At 37.3% G+C, this 20,970-nt stretch overlaps 1 protein-coding gene across 2 annotated transcripts in view; it reads right to left on the reverse strand.

Moving 5' to 3' along the window:
• The window catches only part of Mondo (MLX interacting protein mondo), a 289,601-nt gene that overhangs the window by 204,806 nt on the left and 63,825 nt on the right, over positions 1–20,970 (reverse strand). For both annotated transcript variants that reach the window (XM_090376144.1, XM_090376138.1), the window contains exon 4: positions 9,254–9,376. In XM_090376144.1, the coding sequence (XP_090232270.1) occupies positions 9,254–9,376 (123 nt within the window). The remainder of the gene's footprint in view (positions 1–9,253; positions 9,377–20,970) is intronic.

A 20,970-nucleotide genomic window follows, 5' to 3' on the forward strand; every position in this document is an offset into this window, starting at 1 on the left:
CCCAGCAGTAAGGCATACAGTAAGTAATAATAATAATGATGATGATACGTTCTCTTTTTCTTTATGTTTTATATAATCTTCTAATCACAATTATCAGTAACTATAGAAGAAATATATTAGCATGTCAAGGATATATCAGGAAGTTTAATAGTAGGAGACAATGTACAGGGTGTCTCAAAAAGGTGTAACCAATTTTAAATGTTTGTAACAAATGTAATTTTAATGATAAAAACAAAACCTGTGCTAAATGTGAGAAAAACAGTTGAAGTTTTTACTGACATTCAACATGTGCACCACTTGTCACACGAACAATATCTAATCGGTAATAAAGTTCATCCCATGTTTTTTCAAGGATGTCATGCTTAATCATGGTAATTGCATTTGTAATCCTGTGCTTTAAGTCTGCAATGTCTGCAACAGGGGTCTTGTAGACTGTGTCTTTGATGAATCCCAATAAGAAGAAATCACAATGGGATTAAAACTGGTGAACGTGGTGGCCATGCAATGGGACCATCACGCCCAATCCAACGGCCAGGAAACTTGTCACCAAGAGACCTCACACTCAAAGCCCAATGTGGTGGCACTCCATCCTGTTGGAAAATAACCCTATGTGGCAGTTCATCCAATTGAGGATACACATAAAGCTCAAGCATTTCCTGGTAATTATCCATTCTCACAGTCGCTTCTTGAAAGAAAAAGAGTCCAATAACACAATCAACCATGATGCCACACCACACATTCACCTTTGGGCTATCTTGCTGATACTCCTGCACACAGTGTGGGTTTTCAGTCCCCCCAAATACTGACATTTTGCTTATTCACCTTTCCTGAAACATGAAATGTACACTTATCTGTGTCATTACATGTTCATCTTGTTTCATTTTCTCCAACATGTTTGTATTGCTCATTTAAAATTGGTTACACCTTTTTGTTAGTGTGACAAGTGGTGCACATGTTGAATGTCAGTAATAACTTCAACAGTTTTTTTCACATTTAGCGCAGGTTTTGTGTTTCTATCATTAAAATTACATTTGTTACAAACATTTAAAATCGGTTACACCTTTTTGGGACACCCTCTGTATATGTTAAGTGAAAATAAGTGGCTAGGCTTAAGAACATCAAACTATGAAGCTAATAATAGTAGTGTGACTAGATGCAATTCTGTGGCTCCATTAAGTATACTAGATATTTAGGAACTATCAGATATCAGCCCTGATGTAGCTGAGTGGTCATAAGTGTAACAGCACATGCTATTATGCTCCTGAGTGCAACAGCATGCTCTCTTTGAGTGGATCTTGGTTCAAGCTGACGTGACTACTAAATACGATTAACTGTATTCACGATTTATTATAAATTTCACTGACCTGGTTGTTGTGTCAGGGCATAAATACTTTTTTTTTTTTTTTTTTTTTAATATACTTAACAGAGATTATATTAGTAATATTTGTATAATTCTACATAATTTAATTAAAATTTACAGTTAGTCATTAAAGATTCAGATGTACTTGGGGAAGTGTGTATTAATTTTAATCATAATTGGACTTCTAAAACACAGTAATGTCCTGGGTGGCCCATATTACTAACTAGACAAGCTTGTTTACCTTTATGTTCTTGTTTTCTTGTTTATATCAGAGACGTGGTGTCACACAGATATAAGGAATGCAGAACTGGAATTTGGGGAGTACAACGTGTACAGAAGGATAGACAGGATAGAAAGGGAGGAGGGGTTTATGCTATTAGTTAAGAAATACATAAAATCCAAGGAAGTGAGGCCAGTGGACATTGCTGGACAGTGCAGTGTCGAGTCAGTTTGGTGTGACGTAAGCATTGGGAGATCAAAATTGAAAGTAGGAGTGTGTTATAGGCCTAATGACTCTGATGAGTATAATAAGAAACTGTACAGGGAAATAGAGTGAGCCAGTAAATCAGAGTCTTATAATGGGGGATTTTAATTTCCCAGATATCAACTGGAATTTGTGCATTGGTCACTCACACACTAGCAAGGCTTTTTGTGGATATATTGGATGATTGTTTTCTACAGCAGTATGTTCGGGAGGCAACTATAGGGAGTAATACTCTTGATCTGATTATAAGTAGTTATTCTTCATGCATTAAGAATCTGCAGATAAAGGAACCACTAGGTGGCAGTGATCACAGTATGTTGAAGTGAGATTTACTCAAGGAGGTAACTACCATCAGGGGTAAATGGAAGGTTTTTTGCTTTCATAAAGGCAACTACGGTGATCTGAGACAGTATTTAAATTCTATACGGTGGGACCAATTGATGATGTTCCCAACAGCAAATTCAAAATGGGAAGCATTCAAAGAATCAATCTTGTAAGCTACTAGGCTTTACATACAAACTAAGAAATATTGTCCAAGGTTAAGGCCTAAATGGATGTCACATGAACTAATGAGACATATGGCAGTGAAGAAAAATGTATGTGATATATATAAATTAATGGGTGACATGGAAGCTTATAATAGATATAAGCTGGTCTGTAACCAAGTCACAAAGGAGATTAGAAAGGCAAAGGCAGATTATGAGAAATCTTTGGCAAAGGATGCAAAGAAAAACAGCAAAGAGTTCTTTACCTATGTAAACTCTAGAAGGAAAGGGATGAATCAGACCGGTCCACTGGATATTGATGGTTCAACTGTTGATGATCCTGCTCAGGTGGCTAACAAACTAAATTAGTATTTTGCATCTACATTCACACATGAGGAGTTATGTGTGAATATGCCAGAGGTGAATTGAACTCTAGCAGTGAGCTAGATAATTTTGTAATAACTGAGAGGAAAGTGGAGGGGAAATTTTTGAAGATAAACATAAAAAAGGCATCCGGGGTGGATGGGATCTATCCAGTTATATTAAAGGAGGCAGCAAAGGAAGCAAGCAAACCCTTAGCCATAATTATGAGGGCTTCTTTGGACTCAGGGGAGGTACCCATGGACTGGAGATGCGCAAATGTGACCCCAATTCGCAAAGGAGGATCAGAGGGTGACACAAGTAATTATAGACCTGTTAGTTTAACTTCTGTTCCAGGAAAATGAATGGAGGCATTGGTAAAAGAAGCACTGCAGGATCATCTAGACAACACTTCAGTTATAGCTCAAACACAGCATGGTTGTTAAGGGAGTTGTGCCTGACCAATTTGATTGGATACTATGATGTGGTCACAAAAGAACTGGATGCTGAGAATAACTTTGATATCATATATTTTGATCTTTGAAAGGCTTTTGATACTGTTGCACATGGAAGACTGCTGAACAAATTAAAGCAGTGTGGCATTGGAGGCAAATTGCTGTTATGGATAAAGGGATGGTTGAGTGGGAGAAGACAGAGTGGTAATCAATGGTCACTGCTCATCATGGACTAATGTTATTAGTGGAGTCCCTCAGGGTTCAGTGTTGGGTCCATTGTTGTTTTCTGTATTTATAAATGATATCGATGATGGTATATCAAGCTTAATGTCCAAGTTTGCAGACGATACGAAGGTTGGCAGGGCTGTTAAGGATGCTAATGACAGTACGCTGCTGCAACAGGATCTCAAAAAGTGGAGCAGATGGGCTGAGAGGTGGCAAATGAAGTTTAACATTGACAAATATAAAGTACTACCTATGGGAAGCAGTAACCCCAGAGTAATGTATCAACTCTGTGGTACTACACTGACAGTGGTAGAGAACGAAAAGGACCTGGGGGTAATTGTGCAGGCAGATATGAAGTTTTCTGAGCAGTGCAGACGGTCTGCAAGAGTAGCTCATGGTGTCGTGTCAATGATATACAGGAATTTTTCTAGCAGGGATAAGGAGGTGATTATCCCCTTGTATAAGGCAATGGTCAGGCCACACCTTGAGTACTGTATACAGGTCTGGAGGCCTCATTTTAAGAAGGATGTAGAGCTGTTGGAACGAGTACAGCGAAGGGCAACAAGATTAGTGAATGGAACAAAGGGTTGCTCTTACGAAGAAAGGCTTAAGTTTTGCAAATTACAGTGTCTGGAGACTAGGCACCTGCGAGGTGATCTGATTGAGGTGTATAAAGCCTTGAATGGTTTGAGCATTCTCAATGCTGATGGGATTCTTCCTCTTGCTCAGAATAATCACTTGAAAGGGCATAAATTCAAATTGAGGAAAGACAGATGCAGGATAGATGTGCGGAAGTTTGCCTTTAGCCAGCAGGTAGTTGGTTGGTGGAACAGACTTCATCCTTTGTTGTGGAAGCTGATAGCCTAAATAAATTTAAGGCTGAGCTGGACAGGTATTTGGAACGAATGGAGGGATGAAATGTGAGCGGTTTTTTTTTTCTTCTGATACTGCATAAGCTTGCTTTCTTGCATCATATGCCTCCACTAATGCTTATGCTATTCCGGCATGACCATGACATGGTCAGAAGAGTTTACAATGAATCACGAATACAATTTTTAATCTTATTTAGGAGTCACAGGCTTGAACTATGGTCTACTCAAAGAGCATATGTTACTTCACTCTTGGCCATCCGCTACATCAGGCCTATCTAATAAGCATTGCGGTAAAAATTTACCTAATACTACATCTCACCTAACATCACATTTTAAAAAAATTCAGATAAAAGTGCACTTCAAAACAAAAAATTTCTTTCTTTCTTTTTTTTTGGAAGTTTTGGCATACTGGCTACTCAGCTCAAAGTGTATCAGTTCATATCACACTCCGAATCACATGATATTTTGTGTATTATTTTTGCACAAGTGTCTGTATTCAAGAGTCAATTCACATCGAGTAAGATGAAAAACCCAGTAGATCTTATAAGGAGAAACCTGCTCTCTCCACTAGAGATAGGCTCACTCACTACAGGCGTTTTCAAAAAATTCCTTCAATATTTGATCTGATTCCAAGCCCAGATCTTTCCAAAATGAAATAAACTAGCTTGAAAGCTGCCAAAGAAGATCATGCTAATCTAGTACTATCAGTTAAAAAAATATAGATATAATATCTAATGCTTCATTACATGTAGAGAAACAGCAATGAAATAAATGCGATTTATAAAACTTCTTATACAAATTGGACTGGCCAAACATACGTGAAATGTCTTCACTGATGTACATGGACTAATTTTATTAGTGGAGTCCCCCAGGATTCTGTGTTGAGCCCACTGTTGTTTTCTATATTTATCAATGATATTGATGAAGGTATATCAGGCTTAATGTCCAAGTTTGCAGATGATACAAAGGTTGGCAGGGTTAGTAATGACAGTATGATACTGCAATGGGATCTAGAAAACTTGGGAAGATGAGCTGACAAGTGGTTACTGAAGTTTAACATTGACAAATTCAAAGTACAGTCAGTCCTCGTATAACACGTGTTTGCACTACACGAATTCGATCATACATGATTTATAAATAGGGGAACAATGTCGAATATATAACACGAACGTAATTCGCTTATGCATGATTCACCTTTGTGTTTACAAGAAATGGTAGTCGAACAGGGCGGAATCGCCCCAACTGAACACAACACAGTAAGAATGAAGAGAAGATTCTGAAAATTTATTTGTTTTTATGATTTCGTGGAAGGAGAAACACATTTAACATAATAACGTAAAAATTCACAGAATTCCAGTTATCAGTATTATCGCAAATGTAATTAGATCGACTTTTACTACCCGTTTATAACAGACTCCACTAGCAGGAACCACCAATAAACCGGAAACTGCAAATTGTTTTTACTGTTTTATGGTAGTGACCTCCAGAAATGCGCTTTAGTAAAACATAAGCATGTAATATGTGAGAATAGTGTGTTTCCGCCTTTACTGCATTGTTTATTCAGTTTGTACACAGGTCCTACGTCGCTTATTCAGTTGCTACTTGTTTGCTGTGCGTTTATGTATATCAAGCTTGCCTCCTCATTTTTGTTCATTTTATAATTGTGCTCTATTCTCAAAAAAATGAGTAAAATACTAGAAAAAAGTGTGAAAAGGAAGCGTTCTGGTGAAAATACTTCAGAGAGAAAAAGAAAAGCAATATCGATAGAAGAAAAATATGAAACTGTGAAACGCTTTGACCGGAATGAAAGAACATGTGATATTGTGTGTGCTACAGGCCTAAATGAGGGAATGCTGAGAACAATTAGAAAGAATACAGAAAAAATAAAAGCAACTTTCATAGCAGGAACAACACAAAGTGTAACAAAATCAGTTAGATCAAGACACAAAGAACCGGAAGAGATGGAATGTCTTTTATCTGTTTGGATAGAAGATCAAACAAAGAAGAGATCAGGAACAAGTTTGCTTACAATAAAAGCAAAGGCATTGGCAATATTTGAAGACCTCAGAAATAAAGCTGAAAACACTCAAGAAGTGCCTCCCTTTACTGCCAGTAGTGACTGGTTCAATAATTTCAGGAAACGTCACACTGTCCATAATGTGAAATTATCAGGTGAAGCTGCGAGTGCAGATGAAGCAGCAGCAAAGGCATTTCTGCCAATACTGAAAAAACTAATTGAGGAAGAGGGCTATACACTGGACCAAATTTTCAACTTTGATGAAACTGGACTGTATTGGAAAAAAATGCCATCCTGAACATATATCTCAAGAGAGGAAGAACGAGCTCCAGGCTTTAAGGCTGCTAAGGATAGGTTGACCGTTATGTTAGGAGCAAATGCAAGTGGCAACTTGAAACTGAAGCCTGTTGTTGTTTATCATGCAGCCAATCCACAAGCGTTAAAAGGAATTGCAAGGAATATCCTGGGTGTTTACTTTAGGAACAGCAGAAGAGGGTGGATGACAGGGCAGATCTTCACTGACCTTCTACTACTTGTGTTTGAGGATATGTTTCAGAGCTACTGCAAAAAGAAAAATTTGGATTTTAAGATTAATTATTTTGGACAATGCACCAAGTCACTCTCCAACCCTTGCTGAACTGTTACCAAACATCAAAATCCTGCTTTTACCACCTAACACAACATCTCTTATCCAGCCACTTGACCAAGGAGTAATTGCTGCTTTTAAGCACTATTACACAAGACGCACATTTAAGAAGCTGATAGCAGAAACAGAGGGCAAAAATGCACCAACAGGTAAAGACTTCTGGAAGCAAATCAACATAAAGAATGCAATTTACTTCCATCAAACTTCCATCTATCATTGTGGAGGCTTGGAACGAAGAGACAAAAGAATGCTTACATGGTATTTGGCGGCCTCTTTTACCAGATTTTATTTGTGATTTTAAAGGCTTTGATCCTGTAAACAAGCTTCCTACATTAAAAGCACATTGTGTTGCCCTCGTAAAGCAGGTTGGCTTTGAGGAATTGGAGGAAGATGATTTAGAAGAGTTGCTTCAGTCTCATGAAGAAGAACTTTCAACTGAAGAACTGCAACAACTTGTTGCTGGAGGGCAGGTGGAAGATGAGAAAGACGAAGTTGAATGCCTGAACGCCACAATAAAACTGCTGTCTACTTCAGAGTTATCTTCAGTTTTAAATTCATTTGAGAAAAGTATGCAATGGCTAGAAGATAACGATGATAATGCAGAAAGAAGCAGAAGAGCACTTCATATAATTCGATCTGCTTTGGAGCCATAAAAGCAGCTGCTTTGTGAAAGAAGGAAGATTGCGAAACAACAGAAACTAGATGTCTTTTTTATGAAAACACACAAGAAAGAGACAGAAAATGAGCCACAACCCTGTAGTTCTGGCATGACCACATTTCGTCCAAAGTCCCCATCGGCATCTCCTCCACCTCCCAGTTCTGATAATGATGACAACCTGCTGCCACGTTCCCCATAATTCCGCTGCTTCAACCCTTTCTCAAGCCCTTTCCCTCAAGCTGTCTTCATTTACTTTTAAAGTAAGAATCTAAATTTAAATGATTAAATTATTAATTTTACATTTTTCAACTGTGCAAGTGTTTTATTACGATTATTTATTGTGTTTGGTAATGTTTTGGTTACAAATGTGTGTCCAATCTTGGGTGGTCGGCACCTAACCCTATTTTTTCCATAGGGCCTGTTGTTTATATTGCATGATTTTGCATTGCACGAGGGTTTCTAGGAACACAATCATGTTATACGAGGACTGACTGTACTGCATATGGGTAGCAGTAACCCCAGAGAAACATACCAACCATGTGGCACTACACTCCGGATAGTAGAGAATGAAAAAGACCTGGGGTAATTGTGCAATCAGATATGAAGTTTTCTGAGCAGTGCAGACAGGCTGTTAGAGCAGGTCATGGGGTCTTGTCAATGATATACAGGAATTTTGCTATTAAGGAAAAGGAGGTGATTATCCCTTTGTATAAGGCAATGGTCAGGCCACGCCTTGAGTACTGTGTACAGGTCTGGGGCCTCATTTTAGGAAGGATGTAGAGTTGCTAGAACGAGTACAGAAAAGAGCAATGAGATCGGTGAGGGGAAAGAAGGGGTCCTCTTACCAAGAAAGGCTTAAGTTCTTCAAATTGCAGTGTCTGGAGACTAGGCATGTGCGAGGTGATCTGACTAAGATGTACAAGGCCTTGAATGGTTTGAGCAGGCTCAATGCTGATGGGATTCTTCCTCTTGCTCAGATTACGACCCTGAGGGGATATAAATTCAAATTGAGAAAAGATAGTCATAGAATAGATGTGTGGAAATTTGCCTTTAGCCAGCAGGCAATTGTTTGCTGGAACAAACTTCCATCTATCATTGTGGCAGTTGATAGCTAAAATAAATTCAAGGAAGAACTGGACAAGCTTTTAGAGGCCGACCGGGCTAGCCGAGTGGGTAAAGTACCTGCCCGGCAACCCAAAGGTCGCGGGTTCGATTCCCGCCTCGGGCTTGGATCAAAGAACTGCAAAAACCTTGGGAGGTGCAATATGGCCACAGAAGCCGATGCGCCAACAACTACCAAATCAAAAAAAAAAAAAAAGCTTTTAGAGCAAATGGATGGTGAAATGGGAATTTTTTTTTTTTTTTTTTTTTTTTGGCTGATTATAAGCTTGCTTTCTTGCATGATATGCCTCTTCTAATGCTAAATCCAAATATACAGCAAGATTCAAAGTCAAAAGCTTTATGTGATGAATCATGGCCATTCACCTAGCAAGACTTTTTTCCCCAATCTTAGTTTTCAATAGCCGTATTATTAACCTGAAATTAATATTTTACATCAAAAGAGATGTGATATGAGGGAAAAAAAGCTAAAAAATAATAAATAAAAAATTTAATAACAGTATAGAAAACTTATAAGGCCACGTCAAAATCACATTTAAATTAGTCAAACCTTGCTTTCTCCTAATACATACATTTTCACACTCATTGCTTGCTTTAAGTTTAAATTTTTCTTTATAAAAACTTCTCCACTTGATGTACTCAGCTGTTACTGTGCCCATTTTCCTTTTCCAGTATTTGCCTTCAATAACTACAGCCTTTAAAAAAATTTACACATGTTATAAAATTATTAAATTGCATGCAAAATTATAAAACAAGCATTATTATCACTTCTTATGCGCTTTTAATCAATCAGATATAATTCTAAAAAGTGGTAATGGAGAAAGGTGTTAACAACTACAAACACATACTATACACAAGAGTCACCCAAAATTAATGATTCCAAGTTTTTTTTTTTTCTGGATAAGAATCACTGCAGTTGCATTAACTGTTATTTAGTCTGTAGCACTCTTCATAAAAGGAAATATTCCACTAGTGTTAGTGTAGTTTTTCATGTCTACCAGCAGGATGTACTGGGGCAGAGCAACTGAAGATGGCATACATTTCAAAGTCATACAGTAAATGAGATTAGATGAGATGCGATAGGATAGGATAGGATGGGATGGGATGGGTTAGACTGTTTAAACTTTATCCTGCATATAGTCCAGACTTTGCTGCTCCTTATGATTTTTATTCAGGGAATAGCCTCTGAAGGATATCCCTAATAATCTGATGACATCAAAATGCATGAACAAGATGAAACATTTCATTATCATAGACATCACTGCTGTCATGGAGAAGACTATGTAGAAAAAGAAATGTATAGATATTTTCACATGGGTTTTAGCTAATTATTACCATACTATTGTTTTCGATTGCAAAAACATTTCTCAGAAAATATAAACTGAAATCATCTCTTGGGACAACCATTGTATATGGGTTTGTTGCATATTATGTGTGCAAAAGATCATTCTGGGCAAAAATTAACTGTACAACAATTCACATTCTGTTTTAGCATGGCATACTAAACAAAGAGAAAGTTTCAAGTACTGAAGTCATAATGTTGCATAAAATAGAGACAGCAATCATTTTCTTGCTTTAAAGGCAAATATTAATTTCACCTATCAACAGTGGCTCTGAGCCTAACAGGCCCACCAGCAAAATATCTATTACACATTTACTGCCAGTTAGATTAGTTTCCATTTCTCTGTTTAACTTCCCAAATACAGCCACTCCCCAGCTTACGTAATACTCGACTTCACGTAAGTTTTTGCAGGCCAGTGCAAACTTAACAAAATTGTGGAAACGTATTTTGCATCCAGTAGGAATAAATGGAGGTATCGTGAAAATATTGTAATGTGAACCTAATAAATTTTTTTATTTTTTTTTTTGATAATTTATTCCAAGACCTCGGAAGTTGAAACTTTTGCTATACAGGAACTCCCCGACTTACGTAAGGCTTGCGTTCTGTGAAACGCTACGTAAGTCGGAATTTCCCCCCATGCTTGTGCAGCACTTGCAGCTGTGCTCACTGAATTGATTGAATCAAAAAAAAAAAAAAAATGTTCGACGAACATGTAAATAGAATTGTTTATTGTATTTATTCAATTTTTTATCTCATGTGCAGGAAAAATTACAAAAAAGTGCAATTTAAAAAAATTTCAAAATTATAAAATTACAAAAAAAGAGAGAGGAGACAGGTATAATTGTCAGTAAGTTTTACCTATCGAGCATCGTTGACAGAATTGACGCCTTCAGCTGATAAGTAGGTTGAGGGCTATGGAGATTTAGAAGGGGTCGGCAACTCAATCGCTTACAAAAGAACATATTAATGGATGACTGGATGGTGGCTTTTTTCTTTTCATCGTAGATTTCTTTGTAGCAAGCAAACATATCATTCACCCCTCTGTTAAATTTTAAGAATCATTCGCTGTCAGGACCCATCTTCTCAAACCTTGCCATTGCCGATGCAATTTCACGAAATGCCATTGCCATCTCTCTGGTGATGAAGCGTCTCGGTTTATTGGTTCACCTTGAGCTTCGTCAGCATTTTCTTCTTTCACTATTGCTGCCTGCAAGGCAATAAGTTCTTTATTAGATAATTCCTTCTCTTCTTCCTCTTAACTCCTCCACGTCTTTGGCATCAACCTCCAACTGAAGTAGCTCTGCAACCTTTACAGTCTTATCTATAACCTCTTCATATAATTCGTCTTTTTCAAATCCTTCAAAGCCTTTTACGTATCGTAGGCATATTTTCTTCCATGCGCCATTTAAACAACCTTTAGAAATTTCCACCCAGGCCTTATTGATGTTTAAGATGCCGTGGTAAATATTGTAAGATTTCCAATAGTCTCTTAACGTAAAATTTTCTCATTGTCTACTGAAGACAATGCCTGAGCAAATGTGCATAAATAGTATGCTTTTAAATTCGAAATAACACCTGATCCATAGGTTAGATGAGTGAAGTCATGCTTGGCGGTAGAAATATGACTCTCATGTTTGAATTGAAATCATCTAGATGCATAGGATATCCAGGAGCATTATCTAATAGAAGCAAAATCTCGAAAGGAACATCGTTGTCTTTACAATATTTTTCGACCTCGGAATGAAGCAGTAATGAATGTATTGTTATCTGTGCTCTCTGGTTCGATTGGAAATGCAAGGGCAGGGTGGCTTTATTGATGCCCTTAAATGCATGAGGATTTCAAGAATGGTACACAAGTAGTGGTTTTAATCTGTAATCTCCCACTGCATTAGCCCCAAGCAAGAGTGTGGCCCCATTTTTTGACGCCTTGAAACCTGGCATTCTATTTGCCTCTTTGGCAATGTATGTTCGATCCGGCATTTTTTTCCAATACAGAGCAGTCTTGTCAACGTTAAAAATTTGCTGCTTTGAATAGCCGCCTTCATCAATAATTTTTTCCAACACATCACAAAATTTCTCTGCAGCTGCAGAATCGGCACTGGTGACTTCACCGCATACTTTAACATTGTGGAAACCAGTGCGATGCTTGAACCTATTAAACCACCCGTTGCTTGTCACGAACTTGGGTTGGGGTTCGCCGTACTTATCCTTAATATCTTTATAAATACTTGTTGCTTTTGCTTGAATGGTCATTAGACTCATGGGGCACTCGCTTCTGAATCTGATTTTCCATCCATATTATTAACAGCTGTTCCATCTTCAATATAGCACTTGAACGCTGTTTTGTGATCACTGTTGATCTTTAGTGCGTTGATCCTTTGACATGTTCTTTTATATGCACACTGTCCTTTAAAATAGTATTCACTGTTGAAGCAGCGAGACCTAATTTCCCTAGAAATAGATGACAAACTCTGTCCTGCTTTGTACTTCTTAATCATCTTCATTTCTAAATCAATTTTGTTCTGTTTCCTGGCACTACCACCACTTGCACTTTTCATTGGTTGCTTTCCCTTCATCGTTGTAACATGTAAATAGGAATGAAGATTTCGGTGAAGGGGAAGAACAGATTTCATCATAATAGCATAAAACCCCACACAATTGCAGTTATCGGTATTATCGCAAATGCAATAAGGTCTAGTTTACTACCTGTTTATAATTAGATGCACTAAGAGAAAAGCCCAATAAACCGGAAAGTGCAAATTGTTTTTGTTTTTTGGTCGTGACCTCCAGAAATGTGCTTCAGAAAAATATCACAAAGGCGTTCAAAAATTGATTCTTATAATGGAAACATATGATAACATGAAAGGGTAATGCAATTTCCATTATAAGTATGAACTTTTAGAGAGATAAATAGTTTAGTATTATAGCGAAAATTTCAACTTCCAAGGACTTGGAACGAATTTAAAAAAAAAAAAAAAAAAAAAAAAAAAGTGTTATTGGGTTCACATTACGATATTTTCACGTACCTCCATTTATTCCTATGGGATGCAAAATATGTTTCCACGATTTTTTTCAGTTTGCACCAGCCGGCAAAAACTTAAAGTCGAATTTCTGTAAGTCGGGGAGTTCCTATAGAACTAAGCTATTTATCTCTATAAAAGGTCATTTTTATAATGGAAATTGCACTACACTTTCATCGTTATCATATGTTCTGTTATAAGAATTAATTTTGAATGCCTTTATGATATTTTTCTAAAACATTTCTGAAGGTCATACCATAAAACAATAAAAACAATTTGCACATGTTAAAACAAAAGAACACGTTAAAGCTTTCCGGTTTATTGGGCTTTTCTGTTAGCACAATCTATTATAAATGGGTAGTAAACTCAATTTTATTGCATTTGCAACAATACTGATAACTGGAATTCTGTGGATTTTCACATTACGTTATTTTGGTGAAGTGTGTTCCCCTTCACTGACATCGTCAATCATATAAAAAACATACATAAATTTTCAGAATCTTCTCTTCATTCCTATTTACTTATTACAATGGTGAAGGGAAAGTGACCATCGGAAAGTGCAAGTGCTGGCAGTGCTAGAAAACCAAACAAAATCGATTTCGAAATGAAGATGATCAAGAAGTACAAAGCAGGACGAAGTTTGTCTATTGCATGGAATTAGGTCTCACTGCTTCAACAGTGAATACTATTTTAAGGGACAGTGCGGGTATAAAAGAACACCTTAAAGGATCAACGCATTTAAGATCAACAGTGATCGCAAAACAGTGTTCAGGTACTATATCGAAGATGAAAAAGCTATTAATAATATGGATGGAAAATCAGATTCAGAAGCAAGTGCCCCTGAGTCCAATAGCCATTCAAGCAAAAGCAAGAAGTATTTACGAAGATACTAAGGATAAGTACGGCGAACCCCACATCAAGTTCGTGGTAAGCAACGAGTGGTTTAATAGGTTCAAGCATCGTGCTGGTTTCCAAAACATTAAAGTATGCGGTGAAGTGGCCAGTGCCGATTCTGTAGCTGCAGAGAAATTTTGTGATGTGTTGGAAAAATCCCCTTCTAAATCTCCACAGGCCTCAACTTCTGCAGTGGCGTGCTTATCAGCTGGAGAGTTAATTCTGGCAACGATGCTCAAAAGGTAAAACTTGTTGACAATTAGGCCTGTCTCGTCTCTCTTTCTGTAATTTTATAATCTTGAAATTTTTGTAATTTTTCCTGCGCATGAGATAAAAAAAAAATTGAATAAATAATTCTATTTACATGTTCGTCAAACATTTCTTTTTTGCTTCAATCAAATATGTGAGTGCTATAAAAGCATTTAGGGAAATAATGTGTTTTGTTTACAAGTTAAGTGAAATTTGCTGACAGATTATGCACTACTGTTATAGCTATTATGTTCGTTTATATTATCGTTAATAGTTCAGCTACTGCTAAATAAGAGAGAACCTGTCTGTTGTAACATTTGAATTATTATATAAAGTATAACAATATATATATATACACATACAGTAGAACCCAGATAAGAAGTTTTCCAAGGGAGTGAAGGTTTAGAACTTCTTAGAAGGGAAAATGGCCTAAGGGTATGAAATATTAACTACACAAATGAAAATTAAAAGTTATGCATGCATAAGTTAAAGATCACTTTTAATACTATTTCAGAATTTATAAATATTTTACTCTGCCTACAGGAAATATTGCTTAATATTTTGTTCATTAAACTCATTATGAAGTTGGAAGAATGAGCTCCTTTGGAGCTTCAACGTACCGTAAAAGGTCACAATTACAATAAGACAGAGCAACAATCCACTAAGTAATTCAAAACTGTTAACAACCATCAAAACTTAATGTGGTCGACATATCCAATTATGGATATTGATAAAAACAATTGCAATATGTCACTTCCATTATGTCAAAATGTTTATACTAAAAAGGTTTTAGCACTGAAAGCCTCTGCTTAAGGAAAATTCACTAATTGAACAAGTTAGTGTGTAGTTCATTTTAGTTCGTAGTAAATTACCGAAGTAGGTGAAATGGCATCAATTTTGTTATATCTCATATTGTGAATGCCTTCACGAGTTGCCTTGATATTGAACTACCTTCACCAGTGGATTCTCGAATACGCAACACCACCAGTGGATTCTCGGGGGATACTACCACTCCTGGGTGGTGGTATCCGCCGAGAATAAATAACATTAGTCTTCTCCAGTAGCAGAGCATTGCTTATTAGAGGTAGTTTAATATCAGGGCAACTCATTGTGAAGGCATTCACAATATGAGATTTAAAAAACGATGCCATTAAACCTACTTCGGTGGTTTACTACAAACTAAAATGATGCTATGCACTAACTTGTTCGATTACCAAAATGTTTATATTGTTTTATATTTTTTTAATATAAAAATAAAGAATTTCTATATTTAAAAAAACATTAAGTGGGAAAAAGTCATTTTAATAATACACTGTGTATTCTTTATCATATTTTTTTTATGTGGGAAAGTTTTTTACCCAGAGAAACTTCTTATGTGGGAAAATAATACATTATATATATATATATATATATATATATATATATATATATATATATATATAGAGTTGAAACTGGGAATTAAGAAACCAAACCTCTAGTACAGTGGTAAACTTCTTATGTGGGAATTTCTTATCCGGGTTCTACTGTACACAGACCAGGTTCTACTGTGTATTGGTATTGGTATTGGTATTTTTGGGCACAAGGGCAACTAGGGCCAAAATGTGCCTGTTCTTATGACCTGTTTTTATATAAAATTTGGTTCCAGTTTGTAATCATAGAAAATCATATATTTGTATCTGCTTAAGAAAGGTGAATAGTTCTTTTAAATTCGCATTGTTTCCAATAATATGGGCAAGTGATAGAGGCTCTTTCAGTTGTGACAGTGAAGGGAAACTATTTTTTCGGAAATAGGAATAGTGCTTACAATCTAAGAGTATATGCTTGACGGTAAGTGGTAAAGCACAATGAGTGCATTGAGGTGGGACCTCCTGCTTGAGTAGATATATATGGGTTGGATGTGTATGCCCTATGCGTAATCTTGCTAGCACAACCTCTTCTTGTCTGTTTTTTCTTAAGCTAGATTTCCATAGTGCTGGTTTCTCTTTGATTTCAAGCAATTTGTTGTTCGTTTGTGACCTCCAGATTTCAGACCACTGGATTGTATTGATTTTTTTAATGTGCTTCAAATAATCTACGTATGGTACATGGTAATGTGATGGTATTGCACTGTTTGGTTGTTTGGCTGCCTGATCTGCTCTCTCGTTACCTGTGATACCAGAGTGCCCTGGGATCCAGCAAAATAGCACTGCATGATTCTTACTTCGTAGCTGGTTTAAGCAGGAAAAAATTTGTTTTATGACGGGATGCGATATTAAAAGTTTATTGTCCAAAGCAGATACTGCACTCATGGAATCTGTGTATATTATACTGCTAGTATTGTGGGAAGTGTTTATATTTTCTAGGGCTAATTTTATTGCATATAATTCTGCAGTGTAACTGCTACACTCAACTGGTAATGATATTGAAAGCGTAAAAGTGGAAAAGACAGCTGCAGCACCAACAGAAGAGTCTGTTTTCGAACCGTCTGTATATATTATACAGCGTTGAGCATTGTTGAAGGCATGTTCTTTATGTAGCTGTTTAATACTTTCATATGGCAGGGATTTTTTTCCCCATTGCTGAAAATAGTTATCACAGTGAGGGAGAGTTACAGACCAGGGTGGATCAGGTACATCTTTCTCTTGAAGCATATTGTCAAAGTTTATGTCCCAGGCATGTATCAATTCTTTTAATCGAATACCAGTGGGTCTATTTTCTGTAACTTTGCTGTTGTAGAACGTGATCCATTCAGGGTTGAGAATCAATGATCGAAGAGGATGGGCTGGAAGGCTTTGAATTTTGGCTGCATAATTAAGGAGCAGCATTTTCCTTCTAAGGTGAAGTGGAGGTTCATACGCCTCTACATACAGACTCTGGACAGGGGATGTTCTAAAGGCTCCTAGCGAAGTACGAAGGGCACTGTGTTGGATGGTGTTCAGTCTGGTTAGTGCACTTTTCCTAGCAGAGTCATAGACAACAGCTCCATAATCTAATCGGGACCTGATAAGAGCACGATACAGATGTAGGAGAGAGTATCTATCAGCACCCCATTTCATGGCAGAGATGGACCGAAGAATATTTAGTTTCTTTAAACAAATAGTTCGGAGATATGTTATGTGAGAAACAAAGTTAAGTTTGGTGTCCAACATTAAACCTAGGAAACGAAAATTACTGGTGAGTGGTATCAGGTGGTTCTTTAGCCGAAGTTCCGGTTCCGGATGCAGCTTGCGTTTTTTGCAGAAGTGGATTGCAACTGTTTTTTGTTCTGACATACGATATCCATTCTGCTGTGTCCATATTTCCAGCTTATTTATGGAGAGTTGCAGCTGTCTTTCAATAGTAGGAATATTTTTTGAACTGCAAGATAGAGTGAGATCATCAGCATACATGTATAATTCGACAGTACTGGGAATATTGTGGGTTATAGTGTTTAGCCTAAGTGAAAAAAGAGTAGCGCTAAGTATTGACCCTTGTGGGACACCTTCTTCTTGGGTATAGATACGAGAAAGTACTGATTGAAAGCGAACCTGAAAAGTTCTATTTTGGAGAAAGTTTTTAATAAATTTCGGTAAATGTCCCCGCAGTCCTAGGGAATAAAGTTCTCGCAATATGCCATACCTCCAGGTTGTGTCAAAAGCCTTTTCAATGTCCAAACTTACCATTACAAGGTGTTCGTTTTTTACATAAGCATTACGGATGTTAGTTTCTGCTTTCACCATGAGATCTAAAGTGGATCTGTTTTGTCGGAATCCAAATTGATTGTTGTTTAGCAACTTTTGAGTTTCAAGAATCCAGGTAAGTCGCCTGTGTACCATCTTTTCTAGAGTTTTGCCAAGACAACTGGTGAGGGAGATTGGTCGATAATTTTGTGTGAGTGATTGATCCTTTCCTGGTTTGGGAAAGGCTAGAATAACGGAGTGATGCCAGGTAGAGGGATATGTACCTTCAAGAAAGATCCGATTAAAGAAAGTTATTAGCAAATTCAAATCTATATTGTTTAGATGTTTTAGCATTACATAATAGATTCCATCAGCTCCAGCAGCGCTATTTGGTGATCTGTTTATTGCTGTTTGGAGTTCAAAAAGACGAAAAGGTTGATTGTAGGCTAGAGACTGAGTAGTTTGGAAATTTATCTTATATTTTTCAGCTATGGCTTTAATTTGTAGAAAAGAAGTATCATAAGCTGTAGTGGCAGAAGTTTCGGAGAAAGTCTCTGCAAGCGCATTAGCTATTTCTTGTGGTGAGGATATTTCTTGTCCGTTCTTGATTAAAATTGGAGCAGAAACCGGGAAAAATTTGCCATTTAGTTGTCGAATTTTTTTCCAAATAGTTTTACTGCTAGTGTCTTTTGTGATAGAAGAGGCAAACTGTATCCATGATTCTTTTTTGGCTTGTCTTCTAATTTGTCGTGCTTTTGCCTTAAGCCTTTTAAACTGGATTAGGTTGTCGGTGGTCGGAAACTTACGGAACTGATTCCAGGCTTTATTTTTTTCTTTTTTCGCTATGGTACAAGCGTCATTCCACCAGTGTTTAAGGTTTCTGTGTTTGAAAGTAGAAAATTTTGGTATTGCTTTGGAAGCTGCTGCTAGTATTTGTTTGGTAATGTGCTCGGTGGCATCATCAATGGACCCTAGTTGTATCAATTGGCTATCAAAGGAGATGGAGACAGAAAACTTTTCCCAATCTGCTTTAGAAAATTTCCATAATACCCGATGATCGGGGCAAGGTGTCTGCATTGTTTGAATTCTGCATATTATTGGGAAATGATCACTGTTGTGCAGATCATTTAAAACCGTCCAATCTATAGTAGGAAGTAACTCAGGGGAGCATATAGATAAGTCAATTGCCGACATACATCCCGTGGAGAGATGAGTGTAGGTGTTATGACCAGTGTTCAGCAAAGTTAGGTTCAGTTGGTCTATGAGTTTTTCTAGCAAGTGCCCTCTATTATCCATGTAAGCAGATTCCCATAGCGGATGATGTGCATTTAGGTCACCAAGAAGACAATAAGGAGACGGTATTTGTTTTATAAGATCTTCTAATTCTTTCAACGTGTAAATATTGTTAGGTGGAAGATACAATGAGACGAGAGTTATTGTTTTTCCCATTGCTACACGAACTGCAACGGCTTCTAAGTGGGTCTGAAGAGGAATGTTTCTTGCTGGAAATTTACAATTCACTAGAATTGCAACTCCACCATGTGCATGGCTTGAACTAGTTCTATCTTTTCTATGGGCTGTAAAATGTTTAATCGAATAAGTTACCTGTGGATTTAAGTAAGTCTCTTGCAAGCAAAAGGCTACCGGATTATATTGTGAGATCAAATCGTATATATCATCGGTATTACTGCGTAAACCTCTGCAATTCCATTGTACAATGTGCATCATTATTTGGTTTTAGAGAGGGAAGATGATTCTGTCTGTTTCTTGTAAGAGGGTGCAGTTTGCTTTTGACGATCATGTTTTATCTTATCCTTTCTTGGAAAATAAGGGCGTCCATATTCTGTACTCCCTTCTACATCATCGATACCAGTAGATGAACATCCAGTCTCCATGTCATCTTCTGCATGAAGATCAAGGACTGTTTCTTCTTGTGCAATTACAGCTTCGCTGTCCATACTGCTTGAATTTGGTTGTTTCAATTCAGAGGCACGTTGCCTTTGTGGTTTCCTTTGTGATTTATCGATTGATGTGATTTTAGATGGAACTGAGAGTGGGGTATTGTTTACTTCATCGATTGAAACAGGTTTGTTAGCGGGCTGATCTGTCAAAAGTACAGATCGTGCCCATTCTGCAATGGATGTGTTAGGTGGGATTGACACTTCTGTTTGGGTACCAACAGCTTGACAGTTTTGGGTAGCAGTAGCATAGCTGCGTTTTGGCATAGTTACCTTGACTTGTCTTCTTGCTTCTTGATATGATACTTTGTGTTCAATCTTAAACTTCTGTATATTTTTTTCCATTTTCCACAGATCACATGATTTTGAATAAGCTGGGTGATCATTCTTACAATTTGGGCACTCTGGAGATTTTGCAGTACAATCTGTTTGAGAATGATTTTTCGAACCACAATTAGGACATGTATTTTCTCCTCTGCATGTTGTTTGAGAATGAACGAATTTTTGGCATTTGAAACACCTTAAGGGATTTGGAATGTATGCCCGGACTCGGCAGTGGAGGTAGCCTGCTTTTACTGAGTTTGGTAAATTTGGTGTACTGAAGGTCAATATGATATTTCGTGTTGGAACTAGTTTATCGTCTTTCCGGATCATGATTCGCCTTGCTTGTGTTACTTTTTGTTCTTGTAATTCCATAACTATTTCCTCTTCGGTGACGTTTAGTAGATCCCATTCACTTATTACTCCTTTAGAGGAGTTCAGTGTATTATGCGGCGTGACTTTAATTGGGATTCCGCTTATAGTTGACAGTTTCAATAACAGTTCAGAATGTCTTGCCTGCATGGTTTCAATTAATAGATCTCCTGACTGAAGTCGTTTTACCATTTTTGGTGTTCCTGCTGAATTTTCAAGACACCTTTGAATGACAAAGGGAGACAAATTGCTTACTGGTTGATTCGATAATGAATGCATTATCAAAAAAGCTGGTGGTTCTGGTTTGCTAGAATCTGTTCTCATTCTTTTTGAGAGACTAGGATCATGTTCCCTTCTACGGGTGTCAATTTGTTGAGAGCCTGTTGGCTCTATTGGTGGAAATTCGTCGCAATCCATTTTTGCTCCTTTTCGCCCCGGGAGAGGAGCTTCCTTCTCCCAGGTTACCGGCCCCGCCACGTGGAGGCAGGAGCGGTG

Source organism: Mastigoproctus giganteus, chromosome 1 (assembly GCF_048544385.1).
Source record: "Mastigoproctus giganteus isolate SK-2022 chromosome 1, ASM4854438v1, whole genome shotgun sequence".
Taxonomy (NCBI): domain Eukaryota; kingdom Metazoa; phylum Arthropoda; class Arachnida; order Uropygi; family Thelyphonidae; genus Mastigoproctus; species Mastigoproctus giganteus.